Source organism: Diabrotica virgifera, chromosome 2 (assembly GCF_917563875.1).
Source record: "Diabrotica virgifera virgifera chromosome 2, PGI_DIABVI_V3a".
Classification (NCBI taxonomy): Eukaryota; Metazoa; Arthropoda; class Insecta; order Coleoptera; family Chrysomelidae; genus Diabrotica; species Diabrotica virgifera.
The window spans coordinates 247,072,772-247,094,924 of NC_065444.1; the positions used below are offsets into that span (position 1 = coordinate 247,072,772).

General features: G+C 32.0%; 1 protein-coding gene across 2 annotated transcripts in view; it reads right to left on the bottom strand.

The window, feature by feature from the left end:
• Positions 1 to 22,153, bottom strand: part of LOC114326745 (b(0,+)-type amino acid transporter 1) — a 267,109-nt gene that overhangs the window by 119,891 nt on the left and 125,065 nt on the right. Inside the window, exon 1 of one of the 2 annotated variants that reach the window (XM_050644419.1) lies at positions 13,730 to 13,944. The exons of the other annotated variant lie outside the window; for it this stretch is intronic. Coding sequence (XP_050500376.1) covers positions 13,730 to 13,823 — 94 coding nt within the window. The 5' untranslated portion in view covers positions 13,824 to 13,944. Of the gene's footprint in view, positions 1 to 13,729; positions 13,945 to 22,153 lie in introns of those variants that run through there. 2 annotated transcript variants of the gene reach the window in all.

A 22,153-nucleotide genomic window follows, 5' to 3' on the forward strand; every position in this document is an offset into this window, starting at 1 on the left:
TCACCCATACCGAGGCAGGAATTTAAAGTTTAAAGGAAACTCAAAACCTCAGCTGTATCTGTTGACTTATCAGCGGCCTGTGATAGAGTTTAAAGAAAGGGCATGATATACAAGGTTCTTCGTAAAATCGCATGCAAACTTAAAGCTCGCCTTATAGAAAGGATAGAATATTACAAGTTGTCATGGGATTCAATATGATCTCCCCAAGGACTGTAGATTGATAATTGAATTGAAAAATAATTGAATTTTTGTAAGTCTGATTTGTTTTGTAGACATTAAAAAAAACTTCAAGATTTCAAGCCGGTAAATAAGTTAGTCAATTATATTTTTGAAAAGCGTAAACAAATAGTCTGCTGACATCGGCAAAAATAGACTTTGATTGGCATTAAAAATATTTTAATGTCGTGCATCTCTCATTTTGCATGTGCAATTGAATCCTGTCAGCAAGTGTTAGTATTAGCGCCAAGGTGATATGTAACACAAGGTTTGAGTAAAAGCGAATTTTGAAAATATGCACATTTCATTAAATTATTGTGAGAGAATACATATTTTGTTTTGTATTGACCTATTAATTTGAACACTTTATGACTGTACTGTAATATAATTGTTTGGAAAATGGAGAAAATTATTACTTTTTAAGTTCTGGTACTTTATGTATTCTTATTTATTTATTTTAACATTGATTCTGTTTATGTGTCGTTTCCATTTTGGTCTATTTTTACTCTCTCATTTATCGACTAGAGACTAGAAGCTCGGTTCTTCCCTCACGCTATCATTTCTCTGTCTATTCCTTGAGCTCATTTTTTAGATCTGTTAAAGCTCTTTATATTTAGAATGACTCTATATTTGGTAGTAGCTATGATCATCTGATCATCATCATCAATCGCGTTACAACTCTTCGTGAGTCTGCCGCGTTTACTATTGCCTTCCATGCAAGGCCTATTTTACCACTAGACCCGTGAGGCACTTGCCTCGGGCCAGCATTTTAATGGGACCCGGAAAGATCACCAAAAAATTTTTTTATTGCAATAACAAAAGAAATTTTCAAAATTCTTTCATTTTACGAACATGAAATGATAAATTAATGATGCCTCCACTGTTGATTTTCAAGTGACTTCACTTGCCACAAGTATATCTCCGTCATCTCCTATATAAAAACGACAATGTCAATAACTCTTTTCCCAGCAATTTAGGGGATTGGCCTCTTGGCCAAAACATTTAAATCTGAAATTTCAACAATATTTTATAAATAATCGACCGATACAATATACAGTAGAACCCCGAAAATCCGAACTAATCGGATTACGAAAAGTTCGGATTATCCGAAAATTAGTCTAACTAGTAATTCAAAGCTTTCATTGTCGTTGATTTTGAGTCGCAAAACGTTCTCGTAAGACTGTGGACAATATTTTTGGACTCCAGCTGACTACGAGAGAATCGAAGTAAGTTTATGTTCAACCTTTATAAGTAAGTCTGGCTAATTGGTTTATGCCAAAGCCAATTATCAATAAAAAATCCTTTATAAGCACTACATATTTAGTAAGTCTTCATTTTTAACAAATTTTAAATGCCAAAGTTCTATTAATCTTACATTGTTCAATTTTCTGGTTTTACTCTGTATAATAAATATGTTTTTAAGTTTTTGTCTTAAAGGGCCTAGCCGGGTAAGATGGTGAAAAGTGCCCTCGACTCGATTTAAATTCCATAAAGGCCACTTTTTAGCACATATACAGGAACTCACTTTCTGAAATTTTTAGTTCCCTAGGTGGTCACGTGACCCCCCTAGAGCCTAATTAGGCTTTTTAGGTTTTTATTTTTTATCTCAGCCGCATCAAGAGCTAGCCAAAAACTTTATTTAAAAAAGTTGTAAGCTTCAAAAAGATCTATATGAAAAAAATTTTTTTTAATTTTTGGCGGGAAATTCGAATTTTTAGAACAATTTTAAACTTTTAAATACCTCTGAAAAAAAAACTAAGACACTCGTTTTTTCGAAAATCAATTATAATGTGTATTTTTGCACAATCTTTTACCCTGAATTTTTTCAGATTTTTAATATTGGTTAAACGTACCTTTAAAAATAAAAAACCGCATTTTTTCGGTTTTTTTTTCGTTTTTTGATACAATTTTATACATATTTTTCAAAAGGGGTAACACCGTCACTGGAATAGGTAAAAAACTGAAAAATAATTGTGGTTTGCTTAATAAAAATTTTTTGTAACGCCATCCATTTTCAATATACAGGGCGTTGAATAAAACAAAATTTTACATATTTTTTACGATTTTGCCGAAACTACTGGCAACATTGTAATAAAGCTTGGCGGGTTTTAAGAGGTAGTTATTGTGCATGTTTTGACATACAATTAAGGATTTGATATTCATCATTGGCGCGCATAGGGGTAATGGTCTGAACTTTTCAAAGAAAAAAAGATAGTACGCCACTGACATATTTCAAATTAACAATCATTTTTGAATTCCTCGTTCAATTTGCAATAAAAAAACTATCTTCTCATTTTTTCATACGATGCGCCGTTTTGCTGCAAAAATAAAATATCTTAACGCTTCCAAAGTATTTGAATTAATTTTTATAATGGATGTACGAGTTTATGTAGAATTAGATGTAGAAACTACTAGAAGTTCGAATACTTTGTAAGGGTTAAGATATTTAATTTTTTGAATAAAAATGGCGCGTTGTATGAAAAAATAAGAAGATAGATTTTTTGTCACAAATTGAACGAGGAATTCAAAAACGATTGTTAATTTGAAATATGTCAGTGGCGTACTATCTTTATTCTTTAAAAAGTTCAGACCATTACCCCTATGCGCGCCAATGATGAATATCAAATCCTTAATTGTATGTCAAAATATGCATAATAACTATCTCTTAAAACCCACCAAGTTTTATTACAATGTTGCCAGTAGTTTCGGCAAAATCGTAAATAATGTGTAAAATTTTGTTTTCTTCAACGCCATGTATCTTGAAAATGGATGGCGTTACAAAAAATGTTTATTAATCAAACCCCAATTATTTTTTAGTTTTTTACCTATTCTAGTCACGGTGTTACCTTTTTTGAAAAACATGTATAAAATTGTATCAAAAAACGAAAAAAAAACCGAAAAAATGCTGTTTTTTATTTTTAAAGGTACGTTTCACCAATTTTAAAAATCTGAAAAAATTCAAGGTGAAATATTGTGCAAAAATACACATTATAATTGATTTTCGTAAAAACGAGTGTCTTAGTTTTTTTTTCAGAGTTATTTAAAAGTTTAAAATTGTTCTAAAAATTCGAATTTCCCGCCAAAAATTAAAAAATACAGATTTTATTATTCTATATATAATATATACAGATATATTTTTCATACAGATCTTTTTAAAACTGACAACTTTTTTAAATAAAGTTTTTGGCTAGCTCTTGATGCGGCTGAGATAAAAAATAAAAACATAAAAAGCCTAATTAGGCTCTTAGGGAGTCACGTGACCACCTAGGGGGCTAAAAATTTCAAAAAGTGAGTTCCTCTATATGTGCTAAGAAGTTGCCTATATGGAATTTAAATCAAGTTGGGGGCACTTTTCACCAGCTTACCCGGCTAGGCCCTTTTTGAATTTTTTTCACTTTCCGTTGGTTCGGATTTGCCGAACGGTTGGATTAGTAGGGTTCGGATTTGCGGGGTTCTGCTGTATTGATAAAATTGGTGAATGTGTTACACAACTGGATAATAATAAAACCAGAAATTTGCGATTTTTTATAAAATGAAAGCTAATGGGGAAAAATTATTCGCGAGTGGTTAGTGTACAGTCCTAAATGTAGTCATGTTTATTGTTACGTTTGTACACTGATTTCCACGAAAATTATTGTTCTTCTAACTTTCAATGGGTTAAAGACTGGAAAAGTATCAAATTTCAATGACAAAATATCAATGGGATAGTCCTCTAAGTCTAAATGGTATACATTTAAAGCTGGTGAGTAAAGTAAAGTATCTCGGGATAATATTAGACTCAAGACTTACTTGGAATCAACAGATAGAAAGAATAACGAAGAGAGCGGTATCTACGTTAATGGTAGCCAGACGTACTCATGGAAAAATATGGGGTTTGAGACCAGACATGGTATATTGGACTTATAACATGGTAGTAAAACCCACAATTACATATGCATCAGTGGTATGGTGGCCAAAAGTGCAGCAAAAAAGTGCCATCATCAAATTAAGCAAGGTGCAAAGACTTGCTTGTCTCGGGATCACGGGGGCTATGAGGGGCACACCTACGGCAGCTATGGAGGCACTACTGGATCTCCCTCCTTTACATATAACAATAAGAGGTGAGGCGAGAATGGGCTATTATAGACTGCGAGAAAACCTGAGCAACGTACCAGTTAAATCAGGACATAGTAAAATAACGAATGAAATTAATGATGCCGAATGGATGATGATTTCTGACCATATGACATCAAGATATATGCCTGAAGTACCTTTTCAAGTGGACATTTGCCCACGAGACGAATGGGACAGAGGAAACTCTCGACCCAGACTGCAGGGTTGCACCTGGTATACGGACGGGTCTAAAACTGCAGACGGTTCGGGCGCAGGAATATTCTATAGTGGTGGAAATTTCAACATTTCTATTCCACTGGGAGAATGTACCTCCGTATTTCAGACAGAGACTTTTGCAATCTTGCAGTGTGCAAGAGAAAACAACCTGAGGGCATTCGAACTGCAGCGGGTTAACATATGCACAGATAGCCAAGCAGCCATTGGGGCTCTTATAAGCCCTAAGGTGAACTCTAGGCTGGTGTGGGAATGTCGACAAGAACTTGATAGACTGGCACAACATAACAGTGTTATACTGGTATGGGTTCCAGGTCATCGGGGCATATACGGCAATGAAAGAGCTGATGCACTTGCCAAGAGAGCATCAGCTACAAAATACCTGGGTCCAGAGCCGGCCGTGGGAGTGCCAAAAAGCACCGTCCGCGAACGAAAAAAAGCCTGGATCCGAAGCCAACACAACTCACACTGGGAGAGTGTACCCGGTCAAACACATGGCAAGATGTATATCGGACGGACATGTGCTAGTAGAGCTGAGTTACTGCTAAAAACAAGCAGGAATCAGCTCAGAGTCATAACAGGTTTCCTCACTGGACATGCGCCAGTTAAGGGTCACCTGCATACAATGGGGCTGTTTCATGGAGACTTGAGCTGCAGACTCTGTAACAGAGAACCTGAAACAGTCAACCATATTTTGCATGACTGTGAGGCATTGGATCGGAGGCGGCAGACACTTTTCGGAGACATCGAAATGACTCCAAAATTATATGGCACCCACCCAGTAGACCTGTACAAGCTGGTACAGGGTTCCAGAATTCTGGAATGGGTTTCATAAACAATGGAAGATGTACAATAAGTCAAGTGGCTGCAGTACAACCGGTTCACGACAGACGGCTTCCAGGGAAAAAAAATGGGATAGTTATTCAACATGAGGGATCTCTTGAACATATTTCATCAATTGGTACGTTAGTCAAGAGAAGTAATACAGCAGGACAAATATTGTAACATTAATGGAAAAACGTTATTTAGAAGAAAAGGAACATTGGACAAACGATATTCAACGAATAATAGGAACCATTAAATTTTTGTCCAAGAACGATCTATCCTGTTCTGGTTCAACAACCAAATTATTTACAAAAGGAAATGACATGTATACCGTGTGTCGAATTTAAGATGAAGACAGCCCTATATTTTGGCTATCAAAATAAATACAGATTTGAAGTTTTGCAGTCATACAGGTTGAACGTTCACATTTTTTAAGATACTCCGCTGAAATTTAAATTTTAAACGCAGCCTACTGCGACTCCACACACAGGGCAAATTTTCGATATTTTACTTCGCGTTAGAGATAGAAAAAGATATTTGAAAAAGTTGTTTCAAATATTAGATATTCTAACCCCACATACTAAATTTCATGACAAAATTCTCACTTTTAGTTTTTTCATTTAACGACGTTCTACACCTTCGGCAAAGAATTAAGGATTTGCATGAAATTTTAGTATGTTATAGTTTACTTCAAAAAACAAGACTTGATTTTTTAAAAATTGTTTTACCGTGCCGCTTAATTACTATTAAGGGTCAAAGTTAACTTTTAACATGAGCTCTTATGGGAATTCTTAAAAAGTTAATAACTTTTGACCCAAATTTACGATTTTTAATTATTTGTGCTTAAATTAAAGGTTTTTTTCTAAGGAATAACATATTAAAAAATTAGGATTGTTTACCGTACCATTTATTTTTAATTTATTTATTATAATTAATTCCGTAATTTATTCCGTAATTTCCGTCATTTATTAGAATTTATTTTTATAAAGTAGTCAATACTGAAACATATAATTTGAGTATTCTGCTATAAATGCATTGTTACCAACTTTTGCTTGCATATAAGTTTCCCCCCCTTTCCTCTGAGAGGCATACCCCGCAACGAAGGTGTAGAACGTCGTTAATATGTGGGGTTAGAATAGGATTTGGAAGTACTTTTTCAAATAAAAATCCACAAGGAAGAATATACCATTAAATACAAGTAAAATTTAATAAATTTATTTTCAAATAACTTTTTACTATATCTCTGATACGAAGTGAAATATCGAAAATTTACCCTGTATGTGGATTCGCAGTAGGCCGCAATTAAAATTTAAATTTGATTTGACTATGTTAAAAATTGTGTGAACTTTCAACCTGTATGACAGTGCAAAACTTCAAACCTGTATTTATTTTGATAGCCGAAATACAGGGCTGTCTTCATGTTAAATGCGACACACTGTATTCTGTATTTAAACAATGTTTAATTGTTTGAATATAAAAATTTAAATTATATTATATTATTATTATTATATAAAAATTTTATTAATAAAAATTTAAATTTCTGGTGCAATTATTAAATAATTAATTCATTTCAAATAATTATTATTATTAAATCATATTATTTATTAAATCATATTATTATTAAATCATATTAACATTATTTAGGGGCAAAAAAATTGTGTAGCGTCTCGGGCTTGATTTGAAGTAAAATAGGCTCTGCTTCCATGTTTGTCGGTTCTGTGCCACTAATTCCCATTGTCTCACTCCCATTTTCTTCAGATCTTCTTTGACTGCATCTTTTCACGTTTTTTATTTTTCTTTTGGCGTACCCTTTTGTTATTTGATTAGACTGGCTTTACGAGCTGTACAAGTTTTTGCAGAAGTCTTTAACTATGTTTGTTATTTTATATTTGTCCTCCACTTCCTTTTTATTGAAGTTTTTATTGAAAATGCTTTTTCTTTTAATTCTAAACAATCTTTGACGGGGCAAATAATTTTCGTTCTATCATTTAATTCTTTTGCAAATAAAAGGCAGATATCGAGCACATCTAAAAATTTAGCCACATTTACATAAAATTATACAAATAACAGACAGCAACCAAAAGAACTAACAGATTAAAATAATTAATCTGGTGGCTATATTATGGCAACGGCAGGAGACAGGTTCAGCTGATGTTTATAAAATGAAGTCGCTGTTTTAATATAAATTTGAGGAAACTTCCAACATCATTTGGTGAATTTTGGGTAAAAAAATTCTTCAGTTATTCCGAATAATGCATATTTAAGCGGCTTGTGAAGTTATTTTTTGTTCTGGGAAATATTGGTCCCAATTTTTTATTCATACAAGGCACGTCAGGCCACATTTTATTTGGTTGAAACTTCAACATTTAGAGGAAGTTAGAGTTAAGCGTTTAAAAGAGTTTGCTTTGAGTCCAGACTTAAAATAAATTGATAATATGTGGGATCAATTAGAGAAATAAATTGAAGGTCGCCTTCTTCATCCAGAAATCTAAAAGAACTATTTAACACGTTGCAAGAAGAATGGGAAAATGTTTATCTCGATTTCGTTAATAATTTTATTGGAAGTCTGGCTGAAGAACTGATGCAGTTATTAAAGCACGAAAATGCAATACACTATACATACAGTCGGAAAAATGAAAGAATACCCATGAACGAACATATAAAACACGCTGTATTTTCCTGTCACCGTGTCACAAAGAAAATTGTCTAGTGCAAGTACATGTAACAATAATTATTACATGTACTTGCGCTGGCCAATTTTTTGTGTGACACGGTGACATGAAAATACAGCGTGTTTTGTATGTTCGTTCATGGGTATTCTTTCATTTTTCCTACTGTACTAAAAAATAATATATACATTTTTTTCGTTATTTAACATGATTTCGATTTCTACTTCAAAAACCGTTCGAAAATAATTTAATTTTATCTGACTCATTCATTCATAAAAATAACCGTCAGAAAAATAATAGCATGTGATTTTTCTTTAAAAATACAGCCACCTGCAATGATGACGCTAAAATTCTCTTGTTATTGATGCCATAGTAAAACATGAGTAAAATACCAAGTAAAATCATCATGTTACTGTCCCGACATGGCAAGTATTTGGTTTTATATTTACTGTAATCTGAATATTAACACAAAACTCTAATTTTATATGTATATTATTTTAAAACATAGATGATGAATGCTCGATATGTTACTGACTTACTTATTGACTTACTAATGGTATTTTTTTCTATTAATTTCCCCTTTTAACATTGGTAACCAGATCCTACTCCATTCTACAAAGGAATTTACGGCGCATTTCGTTTCATTTAACATAATTACAGCTGCTTCTTTCATTTTTTTCTTTTTACCAACTGTTTCTTTCAGGACTGTACTTGAATCTTTCTACTGATCTCTATGTTCATTTTCCCATGCGTGTTTACATATTTTAGATCTATTAAATTCTCTATTTTTGATATAATATTGATGTTCACTCAGTCTGACATTTAATGGTCTTGATGTTTCACTTAAATAAAAATATTCGCATTCACAAGGTATTACATAAATACAATTATTTGTTCACTCTTAGTTTTAGTTTTAGATAAAATAGATCTCAAAGGATTTGTTGTTTTGAAAGTTGTTGAAGTGCTGAATTAATTTCCTATCGTTTTTGCAACAATCGTTTTATGTATGGTGTTGATATTTTCCTAGTATTATTTCTTGATAATGTTATAAGGTCTTGACTCTAAGTAATTCTGTTCCATTCGTTCTGTTCTTGAAAATACCGTATTTATAAACAATAAGGAAAAATATTTTTTTAATAAAACAGATGTTAACTATTGTTTTTCTTCTAAGAATGAATTTTCGTAAGAACAAGTAATTTTGGCTCTATCGTATAAGGACTTAATGATTTCCTTTTTAATACAGATGTGATTTGATTTGTAATTTAGATATCTGTTGGTGTGTGTTGGTTTTCTATATAGTCCAGGGCGGATCTGTTTTGAGATGGACGTTGAGAGGTGACTCAAATTTTTTTGCAGAAATTGCTTGAAAATAGCTCAAATAATAATATTTAAGTTATCCTCACACTCAAAATAGTCCGGAACATTGTTTAAATAATCAAAATGTCAAAATATGAAAGGAAAAATTCGATTTTTTAATTAGTTTTTTGATTATAACTTTAAAACTATTCATTTCTGAGAAAAGTTGTACTGACATAAAAGTTGCGTAATTAACTTTGCTACAATATATAATTGGTTGAAAATTTCAAAAATAGTCACCCTTGTTGCAAAATAGCAATAATTGCGAAAAAAACATACAAAAACAAGTATTCGCATTTTACGTTTTTCAACCATTTATGCTACACTTAAGACCTTCATATTTTACCCAGAAAAACTTTATGATATAGTTAAACAGCACTGTAAATTTCATTAAGATCGGTTTAACAGATTTTGCAATCCAGCTTTCGCAAAAAAAATTCATTTTTTTAAAATGTTGCAGGACTGAAAATAAAGCTGATAGCAAGTTGAATTTTTTTTTGCTTATAGAAGTGTACTGTACCTTTCCTTTGCAATTTGCAAAATTAAAATCGATTAATTACCACGGCGTCAGGAAATTTTTTAAATAAACATTAATTTTTGGTGCTACGCGCAGGACAGCGGTGTAGAATTCACACAAGTTGATTTCCACCAAAATTTCTTCCAATCTTTATCTAATATATTATTTTCTTACTCTATATTTTGTTGTATTTTAATATTTTAATTCCGCAAAAATCAAACTAATTTTATTATTGTTTGTGAAATATTGTTTAAACAATTGCATATGTTTAAAAATAATAAACATTTATTTTCTAAGTTAAAATATATCAACAAAAAAGTTTTTGCTAAAAAAAGTGTTATAAGGATAGAGTATGTGTTTTTATTTTGCAATAAACAAATTTATTTATATCGAAATATAATAAAAATTAAAATGTATCAATCATTATCAAAGGTCATTGGAATGCCCAATCAGAGCAAACTATCCGCTGTCCTGCGCGTAGCACCAATAATTAATGTTTATTTAAAAAAAATCCTGACGCCGCGCCGTGGTAGTTAACCGATTTTAATTTTGCAAATAGCAAATGAAAGGTACAGTATTCTTCTATATGCAAAAAAAAAACAACTTGCTATCTGCTTTATTTTCAGTCCTGTAACATTTTGAAAAAATGAATTTTTTTTGCGAAAGCTGGATTGCAAAATTTATTTTGCAAAATATATTTAACCAATCTTAATTAAATTTACAGTATTGTTTTACTATATTATAAAGTTTCTGTGAATGAAATATGAAGGTCCTAAGTGTAGTATAAATGGTTGAAAAACGCAAAATGCGAATACTTGTTTTTGTATGGTTTTTTCGCAATAATTGCTATTTTGCAACAAGGGTGACTATTTTTTAAATTTTTAACCAATTCTATATTGTTGGAAATTTAATTACGCAACTTTTATGTCAGTACAAGTTTTCACGGAAATAAATACTTTTAAAGTTATAATCAAAAAACGAAGAAATAATTTTCCTTCATTTTTTGATATTTTGATTATTTAAACAATGTTCCGGACCTTTTTGAGAGGGAGGATAACTCAAATATTATTATTTGAGTTATTTTCAAGCAATTTTTGCAAAAAAATTTGAGTCACCTCTCAACGTCCAAATGTACTAATATTTTTACAGATGCGCCCTGGTCTAATACACCTGAGTCTTTTATCCAGTGTTACGGGTTAAAAGTCGCTAAGCAACTAGAAACGATTCTTATAAATAAGATTGTCATAGTTTTTGCTTTATTGTCACAAGTACTGGCCTAAACAATTATAAAAATCAGGCTTCTATATTGTCTTGAACATTAGCGGCTATCAAGCCATTTTTAAGTCCGAAATCATATAGAAAATCAGGCATGAAGTAGGCTTTAGGTATACATTGCTACCTGTCTAGTAAGTGTCATCTCTTTGTCTTTACCTGTCTAGTGTCATATCTTGCTCACTTTTGATTTACACTTCATGAGGACAAGTTAGTATTGTCCTATGAAACTCCTTGAGGATATTTAATCAGAAGTAATCCAGATAACTAATTAAGAAATATTCAATTTGATGAAGTTGACGATTGTCTTGCTCAGCAAGGATTTAAAATATCTGGATATTTAGGTCCCCAAGACCTTTCTTTTTGGCCATACGCTATCTTTAAGGTAAGCTTTGTTTTTTTAACACCTGATTAGTTGTCTAAAGGGAAACCTTTAGTAATTTTAATTTATACCTTTTGCTCTGCTTGCATGCTGATGTATCTATTCATTTCAGGCCAACAATTTTTCTTTCTCTCCAATTCATTTTGATGTTGTGAGTTTTTTTGAAACACCCTTGTCCAGGGTCGATATTTATATAACCTGTATATAGTATTTTTACTACAAAAACGTTATTACGTAGGTCAAAATTTTTGACGTAAGAGAACTGTCAAAACATTAGAATGTGACTTTTCATTATTGCTATGTTTATTATAAATACGGCAATAATGAAAAGTCACATTCTAATGTTTTGACAGTTCTCTTACGTCAAAAATTTTGACCTACGTAATAACGTTTTTGTAGTAAAAATACTATATCTGTGAAGTATCCAAGTATATAAATGCAGTACGACATCATCCACGTGTATAACATCGACGAAAAAAACATAAGGTAGGATCAAACCAATACTTCTCTTAAAAGAACGTTGTTTTGCCTATCTAAGCCACCACACCATACAGCAGTCTGACAAATATCTCGGTTTTGTATTTTTTTCTTGTAAATAGTACCTAAATATAATATTACATAGTTTTAAGAATTATAATATGGGTGTACGCTGAAAAGAATATTCTTAGAGGCAAATATAAACTTTAGTTGAGCTTTTTACCTTTTCCTTTTGGGTTTTTTTTATATTTTCAATTAAGATTAATATGAATCTTTTAGCTTTGGTTAATAAGAATAAATAGTTTGTGAATTCTCCGATTTTTTTGATTTCTTATTATTATTTTTTTGTTTGGTAGAAAATAAAACTAGTTATTTACCTTCGCATACCTTCAATAAAAACCGGTAACATCGGCGAAGAGTAACACCAGTATCCTCCTTTGAGATTAAAACATCGAGGAAAGGTAGTGTGTTATTATATTCCTTTACCATGGTACATGTTATTGTCTCTTCTTTATCGATTATATTATTTAGGAATGTGTCCAACCACTCTGATCCATGAGGCCATTATCTATATTCACATCATCTATATTTACCTAAGCTCTAGATTTTTATGTTATTTTTTAAACGCTTTTATTTAGTTTAATAGTTTGCGTCAAATCTTTAGACGTTCATTTGAGTGCCTTTTCTCCAATGCAAATGAATGAAAATTTGCAGACATGCATTCGCGGGAACAATACACGAATAATAATTTTTTTTTGTGTTTATGAATTGTTTAAATAAAAAAAACGATTTTAATGGAAAATGCTTAAATTCTCTTGTTTTTAACAATGTAAAAACTTGAAACTTTTACGGATTGTAGCTAATGATATGAACTATACATAATTTCACTTTTTACGTTAATTGTTTACGTTATGCTTCATAAATAAACAATAAAGTTTCAAATTTTTTGCCGGTTCCGACTACTTTTCATGTTAGTACATCATATGTTTTATACATATTTTAAGAAACATGACGATATATTTTATTGTTTGAAAAGTGTAAGACTAAAAAGTAAAAAATAAAAAAAATATGAAAAAAAATTTTTAAGAAACGCTTTTCTTTAGTTACGAGTGACTAAAATTAAAAATATTATAAAAAAATCAACTAAAAAGCAAAAATAAAAAAATTTAAAAAATCTAACACATTCGTTAAAGAAAAGCGTGGGGCAAAAACCGTTTATTCGATGACGCGCCACGCTTTTCTTGGACGAATGTGTTAGATTTTTTCAATTTTTTTTATTTTTTGCTTTTTAGTTGATTTTTTTATAATATTTTTAATTTTAGTCACTCGTAACTAAAGAAAAGCGTCTCTTAATTTTTTTTTTCATTTTTTTTATTTGTTAATAAAAAATATATGTTATTTTTTTAAATCCACATAAACTTTTAAATTTTGTTAGTCTAAAACTACATATTAGTAAAGTCAAAAAACGTATACAAGTTATAATATAAAGCAAAACATGTTCGAGATGAAACAAAATTGACCGTTATCATTTTTTTGCAATTGTAAAAATGACTTTGAACAAATTAAACTACTTTTTTTATGTTCAGTCTAGATATATTTATATAACGTCTATAAGAAAATGATATGTTGTGTATGTAACAGGGTTATTATTCTTTATTATTTGTGTCTGAAAGCAGCAACCATCCATACCTGGATAATACGGCGAATTGGTAGTAACCGATTGTGTAAAATCGTCACTTAGTTTACACCCAATACCCAAAAGATTGATGATCGTATCTAACATTCTCCGACACTTCACACGCGCTGATTTTATTCCTACTGACTCCCGACGTATCCCTACGTAGAGCCGGGATCTCGAAGCCAGTGGCAATTTTGGTGCAGGACAGTGGACGAATGCCAAGATCTACGAGAGGGATCTCGTTCGTCTTTTATTATATCGAAAGTAGTCGAGACACAATTAGATCTTTAGTTGGGATGATGCTACGAAAATGTGAGAAATTTTGAGATTTCGTTGGCGCTCTGAGTCATTTATAGATTTACATATGTATATTTTATGAAGATTTATCAAATATTATCATTTGACGTCATGTGACTTTCTCTCGAAATTTAAAATTAGATTATTGTGGTTCAATAAATTATTGTTAAGGAAATCCTTTAAAACAGTTTCAATACTTATCATTTTTAGTGTAACTTTGCAACATGCTAAATTGGTATGGTTTGTTTAACAGTAAATGGTTGAGTTCAATTAATGCGGTCGTAAATATTAATAAATTTATCTGACCTGGCCCATTGTTAAGACCAATCCGGAGCGATAAGCCACCGAGGTAGACAGAGTTGGTCTTTTGACAATTAACACTGACTAGACGGTACTCCCATAATAAAGCAAAGAAATTTTACCAGAAAACATATTTAAATTTTACCTGAAACCGGGCCTTTTATACTATTATCGATTAATCCAGGATGTTTATAGTGGTAACTAATTGAACTCAACCATTTACTGTTAAACATATCATAATTTATCCGACTGTATAATATTGGCATGTACCGGGTGTCCCAATAAGAATGACTCTCGGCCATATCTCAGGAACCGTTTATAGTACAGCTTTGAGAATAAAATATTTATAATAAAAGTTGCCGGGAAAAGCCTGGAAATTTGTTTCATAATTGTAGGTCCACCGCTAAAGGGCGTAACTAAATATAAAAAATTAAAATTTTACAAAATTTGCCTAATAAAAGGGCACTGAAAATCCAATCATAGTATTTTTCATAAAATTCTGCGCATATTTGATTTCACAAGTCTAAGTATACCTTTGCAAATAAGAGGTGGGGGTGAGTGGGATCCTTGTTATGAAAAAATTGCTGTAAGTCCGGTTCTGCTAAATCGAATTTTGCAAACTTGGTCTTGTTGAAAAGAGCTCTTTTTCGTCAATGTAAGTGTCTTATTTTCGAAATAGCCTAATAAGTGATATGCCAGCTAGGAGGCATTATTTAATTATTTTCAGAAATCTTTCTTTGGAAAATATTAAATACAAGTATGCATTTTTAATCCTGTATTACAAAATAAGACAAAATTAGCAACAGAATACCGAAATCCACATGTCGATACCTTTTCTCTATCTCGAGATATCTTAAGAAATGTGTTAATTCTAAACATAACTGTTACTCTCACCGGTAAACGAAGTTAAGGAAAAGTAGTGTGCTATGGAAAAAAACAAATAAACATTTTTCAAATTTAAACGTATAAAATTAATTAAAACAACAATAAGATCAACAACACTATAAAAATAACACAGAAATAAAAGCAACTACTTACTTAGTAACGGCCTAAATGTTCAAATTGTTGCCCATCATTTTCGATGCAAGCATTTACTCTTTCAAGAGTATATTGAACAGCAACAGATTTTAATGTTGTAGATTTTTATTAAATAAATTTTATGGGGACGGATTAAAGACTGTTTTTGCCGCTAGGCCCACTGCTCGAGAAAACATGATCTAGAGAATACGAAACTTCATTCAAAGCATTTCGAGTGCAGAGACTGAGACTGCTGTTCAAGTGTTCAATCTACTCTTGAAAGAGTAAATGCTTGGCATCGAAAATGATTGGCAACAATTTGAACATTTAGGTCGTCACTAAGTAAGTAGTTGCTTTTATTTTTTTAATATTTTATAGTGTTGTTTACATCTGGCAAATATTTCTTTGTTTTTTCCATAGCACACTACTTTTTCTTAACTTCGTTTAACAGTGACATTAACAGTTGTTTAACATTTACACGTTTTTAAGATATCTCGAGATAGAAAAAAGGTATCGACATGCGTTTTCGGTATTATGTTGCTAATTTGGTCTTATTTTGTAATACAGGATTAAAAATGCATACTTGTATTTAATATTCTCCAAAGACAACTAGATTTCCGAAAATAATTAAATAACGTCTACTAGCTGGCATATTCATTATTAGGCTATTTCGAAAATAAGACTCTTACATTGACTCAAAAGAGCTGTTTTCAACAAGACTAAGTATGCAAAAATCGATTTACCAGAACCGGACTTACAGCCATTTTTTCATAAGAAGGTTCCCACTCACTCCCACCTCTTATTTGCAAAGGTAGACTTAAACTTGTGAAATCGAATATGCGCAGAATTTTATGAAGAATACGATGATCGGATTTCCAGTGCCCTTTCATTAGGTAAATTTTGTAAAATTTTGATTTTTTAATTTTTGATATTCAATTATGCCCTCTAGCGGTGGACCTACAATTATGAAACAAATTTCCAGGGTTTTCCCGAGGCAAATTTTGTTATAAATATTTTTTTCTCAAAGCTATACTATAAAAGGTTCCCGAGATATGGCCGAGAGCCATTCTTATTGGGATACCCGGTACATAAATGAAATTATTAATATAAATTCAGGGGTGTGGACTGTATATTTAGGTTGATGGTTCAAGTGGAACTAAGGGAGGGTTATAATAAACAGACAATATCAAGTGGAGTTAAGAGAGGGTTATAATAAACAGACAGTAATATTAGAAGTTTATAAAAATCTTACCAAATCCTGCTGTCAGTGTTTTAGTCTGCGTCTCGCGAACACATAATATATGCAGTTTCACATGCGGATTAACTGGTTCACGAGTTTTAATTGTTTTTAATGGATACACGGATTATCGTCTTATTTTGCAGAGATGTGCTGCCAAAGAAAGCTAACACACGAGCGAGTTGCTGCCTTTGAGGGTCAGCAGAGAAGAGTTTGAACCCAAAAGAAAACTTCAACTACTTAGATTGATGTGTCCTCAGTGGCGAGTGACAATCAATTGAGATAGATTTGCGCGTGGTTTCGTCTCAGCAATAATAGGGAACTTGCACATAAAAATATTTTTGCATAAAACTGTTAATTTATGGTTAAAAGTGTTATTTTCAAAATATTACGTCTTAACAATGAATAGTGTACGTACAACAACTGATAAAAATTCTAATCTTCCGTGTCTAAAATTTCCGTTTTAAACAACTTCAAAAGCGCGAGCTGGCGTCTGACGTCACCAACCACTGCGTTCTCGTTCGCCCGTTCGGTGAGCTATTTCATTGAATGCATTTTGCCGTTGCTAGTTGTGCGTGTCGAATTACTGTCTTGTTTGCTCGGTGTTTATATTATTGTATTTAGTGTATTTAGTGTATTTAGTGTATAATATACCTACTTTATCAAAGGGAAAACAAATATGCGCAATATAAGTACTATATAGTGCTAGAATGCCAAAGCACAACTGTCAGAACATCCAACAAATATTTTTTACTCTACCAGTAGAACCAAAACGTCGATTGAAATGGCTAAAAGCATACAGGCGAGATAAAAAGGATATTTCACAAAGTAGCAAAGGTCTTAATGTCTGTGAGGATCATTTCGATGTGAGTATTTTCTAATTAGGTATGTAATAAATGACATTTTTTATTTCAAGAAAAAATATTAGGTAGTTGTCCTTTCCTGAAATGTGCCTAGTTAAACTAGTTTATTTGTTGCAGTTGGAACAAGACATGGATAACTATATAAATTCAAGATTATGGGTGGGCCCAAAATTATTAAGTCAGGTGTTGTCCCGCACATATATGATTGCTAACCAGATAGAAAACAAACTTTTTCTCAGTCCATGAGGGAAGCAGCCCTTAAAAGGGTTAAACGACAGCTTCTTGAAGAGGCCGTTTGTACATCTAAGTCTGTTGTAAATTGCTTCCGATGTTCAAACTTCTATAATTTTAAGTCTCTAAACATTATTTAATGGCATACTTCAGTCACTTTGTACATCGACTTCAATTAGTATACAACGAGTACATTACAAATATTCATCCCTATCTGAGAACACTGAGAAGTTCTGGACAAATTTTTAATTGGTGTCTATCAAATTTATTTTAAAGTCTTAATGCTATAAAAAGTAAAGTTGTGAGTTGCTTAAGAAATCAAAATATTATAAATTAGGCTAATGATAATAATAGTAAACTGAAAACGTCGTACTAAAATTAAAGATCTTGGCATAATTTTGATCGTAAAATCTTTTTTATGGATCATATGACTGCAAAAGTTTCTGAGGACTTAAAACATACGGGCTTTGTAGTCAGATGTAATTAGAACATTCCTAACAAAACACCATCAAATTGCTATATTTTAGGGATGTACGTTTTAAACTAGAATATGTTCTGTAATTGGATGATCTTCCTATAAAACTAAGATTGTTTTCACCAAATTTTGAAAAAATGTGAAAACGTTGAATTACCACATCCGTCTGTCCGTCCGTCTGTCTGTCTGTCTGTAAACTCAACTCTTTCTTCATTATACCAGGTAGAATGACAAATGAGGTGTCGAATTAAAGTTTACAATCCAAGAATGGTACTAAAGGTGAGAAATTTGACCTAGGACTTCCGGTTTTAGAATTGCAACCGGAAGTACTGTTTTAAAGTCATCGGAATAGTACAAGTGATATATTATTCGACGCGCCTTCGCAAGAAGAGAACAAATATATACTTCCGGTTTCATGACTGTCTATCCTTCTGTCCGTCCGTCCGCGAATATAACTTCTCCGTTATTAATACAGATAGAATGACAAAGGAGGTGTCGAATGAAAGCTTATAACCGAAGGATGGTATTAAAGATGAGAAATTTGACTTCGGACTTCCGGTTTTAGAGTTGCAACCGGAAGTAGTCTTTAAAGTCATCGAAATAGTATAAGCGATATATCATTCGACGTGCCTTAGCAATATGAGAACAAATGTATACTTTTCGTTCTTATATCATTTCCGGTTAAAAGTTCTAACCGGAAGTGTCATATTATAGTCGCAGAAATAGTGCTTGTGACACATCGATCGAAGCGTATTGAAAAGTCGAGTTTGAATCTTTAGTTCTGGTTTTGAAGTCATTTCTCTTTAAACAATTATGACCCAAAGTTTAGTAAAAATTACTCAAAATTAGTGAAATCGTATATTAATCGACGCAAAGTTACTCAAAGAGTTCAAATGTCGACTTCCAGTTCTACTTTCCATTACTTTGGGTGAAAACCTAGGACTTACGACTTACAAAGTCCAATTACTTGTTCAGATTATTAAAAAGAAGCGTAAATTTTAAAATTAAATGTTTGTTATTTCAAATTAACGGTATTTATCCAGGGGAGATGCCAGTAATAGTGTGTTATGCACCAGAATAGACATGGTTTAATTGACCATGTCATTCAATCAAAATGCATTGATGGAAGCTATAACTCACGTTACATAATCCATTAACCATTAATTGACGTCCCAAAACCCTTTAAGGCAGCAGTTTTAAATCTTTGGCAGCGAAGTCTGGATTCTAAGGCAAACTGATATAACTGGGGTAGTTAAAGTTCAAAAAATTCGATGACTAGATTATAAAATGAGAATGTTAGTAAGCAGAGTTCATAAGCAGATTTCATCCAGCAAAATTGAAGACAAAAGAGAAGAGGAAGACCAAAGGATAGATGGTGAGATGAAGTGGACGAGATAGTAGAAGAAGCTAAACGTTGATAATTAAAAATACAAAACAAAAGCCAGAAAAAATTGTAAAGAAATAGTTAAACAAGTTATGAACCTACTAGATTTGTAAAGCTTTCTATATACAAATATATAGTATATATGGCTAACCTACATCATCATCGGTTAATCTCCGCTTGTCCACTGCTGGACATAGATCTTCCTTATAATTTTCTTTCTGTTTCGATATTGTGTCTCTTGCATCCAATTTCTATGACACTGTTTAGATCATCAGTCCAACGTTTTGCAAACCTCAGCTGGCTAAGCTCGTCTCCGTTTATGATTATGCCCTTTTAGGTCAGTTTTGATCAACATACATTGAAGTAAAACAGATTTAGAAAGAAAAGTCAAAAGAAGGAAACTCTTGAGTTTGTAAGGTGAAAAATACTGAATGTGAAAGCAGAACATAATGCGGCTTACTGAAAACGCTAAAAAGTGTTAGGATTAAATGCTGTAAGTAGGCTAGACTCTAAAGAAACATTATTTAATGCAACTATTGTTAAAAAAACTACCATTTAAATTTTAAATTAGAAAATAACTGCATGTTGATTTATATGATTAGATTGTAGTAATAGAAAAATATCCCTTAAGTGGTGTTGCTAAAAAATTGTCAAATAAATCGATAATTTCATATGTATGTTTTATATGCCAAAGTTTGAAGAAACTTGGATACGAATCTAAATTTAAAAGTGTTGATGAAACACGCAAACAAAACATTAAAAACAAATAATGTCTTTATTTTTTTCAAAAATTCTCACGAAAACAGTAGTTTTAGCGTTTTATTTTCAGGATGTTTTAATATAAACACCTGTTGTATAATAATACTCGTAAGAAAACTAGTTTGATCAATCTCCCGTTCTAAAACATCAAAATAGATCTGAATGGCCGAACTTGACAAAACAACACAAGAAATTTTTCTACATTTTTGGCGCCTTATCATATATTATTGTAAAGTGTGAACTTATATCAGTCTCCTGATACGACATATAGTAGTAGTCATTTTTATATGAGACATAACTTTATTAATATGATTAATGGGAGCTAATATAATTAAGGGGACTGTTACTCATTAATATTACTAATACATGGTAAGTATTTGAAAAATTTGCAGTGTAAAATATATAAATTTCCGCAAGTAAGATGAAACATTTGAAAGAGAGGTCAGTTATGTTTCTCAAGGGAAGACTTTTCAGTGAATATTTTTACTCCTCAAGGTTTAAGCCTCTAGCAAGGTTAAAAGTTACCCTTACAAATGGGAAAGGGTGTCAAGAGGCACATAATTTTAAAGAATGTTTAATTATGTCTGCAATAGTAGGATAATTTATTATTTTTTTGTAATTTTTTTTTTTGCGTATAATTGCTTTCTAAATCTACGCAAATAATGAGAACTTGCTTAGAGATATTAATTAATTGTACAGTTATTATTTAAATAAAAATTATTTTATTGGGTATTCTTTTGGTTGAAATGATTAGACGATGTTGGCGACGTTCCAAACCTTGAATATCAGGAAAAAATGTAGTCTACCTATACATTGTGAGCCTCATTGCGAAACATTTAATAACTGTGGATTCCTGCCCATTGACGAATATTACGCAGCGGTGACATCTTTTTACGTCCTAGACGTCTCTTTCCACATATATTTTCTTCTAGTACAAGTTGGTGAAAACTGTAACGTTCTCCTCGTAATATGTGCCCTAAGATGTACTCAAAAAGGTCCATATCCTGGCGGTTTGCCTTTCCTTAATACTTCCTCATTTAGGACTCTGTCCCTCCATGAGATTCTAAGAATTCGGGGCAGGCACCTCATTTCAAATACTCAAGTTTGTCAATGGATCTGCCCTTTAACGTCCACGCTTCTATTAACGTACAAGAGAACAGGCCAAACGTAACACTCTATTAGAATATTGTATCGGAGATTGAAATTCAACTTGTGATCAGTCAGAAATTTACGAAGTTTCACGAAAGCATACCTGCCTTGTTCTACTCAACTCTTTATTTCAGTCTCATGGCCCAACTATTGTTTAGAAGACAACTCAAGTATTTAAACTAGCTGACTTGCTCGATTTCTTCTCCAGCTACATATATCTTTGTATTTGGGTAATTATTTCTACCTATTAATTGAGTCTGATACTGATTTTTCGAATGTTTTCCTGCGTATAACTTAAATGACATTGGAGAAAGCATACAACCTTGCTTTACTCCCTTTTTATTAAGAAATCTTCCGTTACGTTGAAATTTTGAAGACGTACGCTTCCTGTATGGTTCCAATACAGATTGAAGATAACTCTGACCTCATTGAGATCCAATCGTAACTTTTGTATATACTTATTTTATCATTAGTTCGTATTTAAGTTATCGAATGCTTTCTCATAATCGATCAAATATAGAAAAACATCCTCTCTCTGATCTAAACAATTCTGCATTAATGTTTGCATACTAAAAATCCCCTCTATCGTACCAAGTCCATTTTTGAAACCAAACTGCTCCAGCCTCTGACCTCTTCACATTTCTGAAATAATCTTATGAGTAGTATTCTCAAAAAAAGTTTTTAAAAGTGGATCCTTAGGCTTATTATCCGGTGGACCTTTCA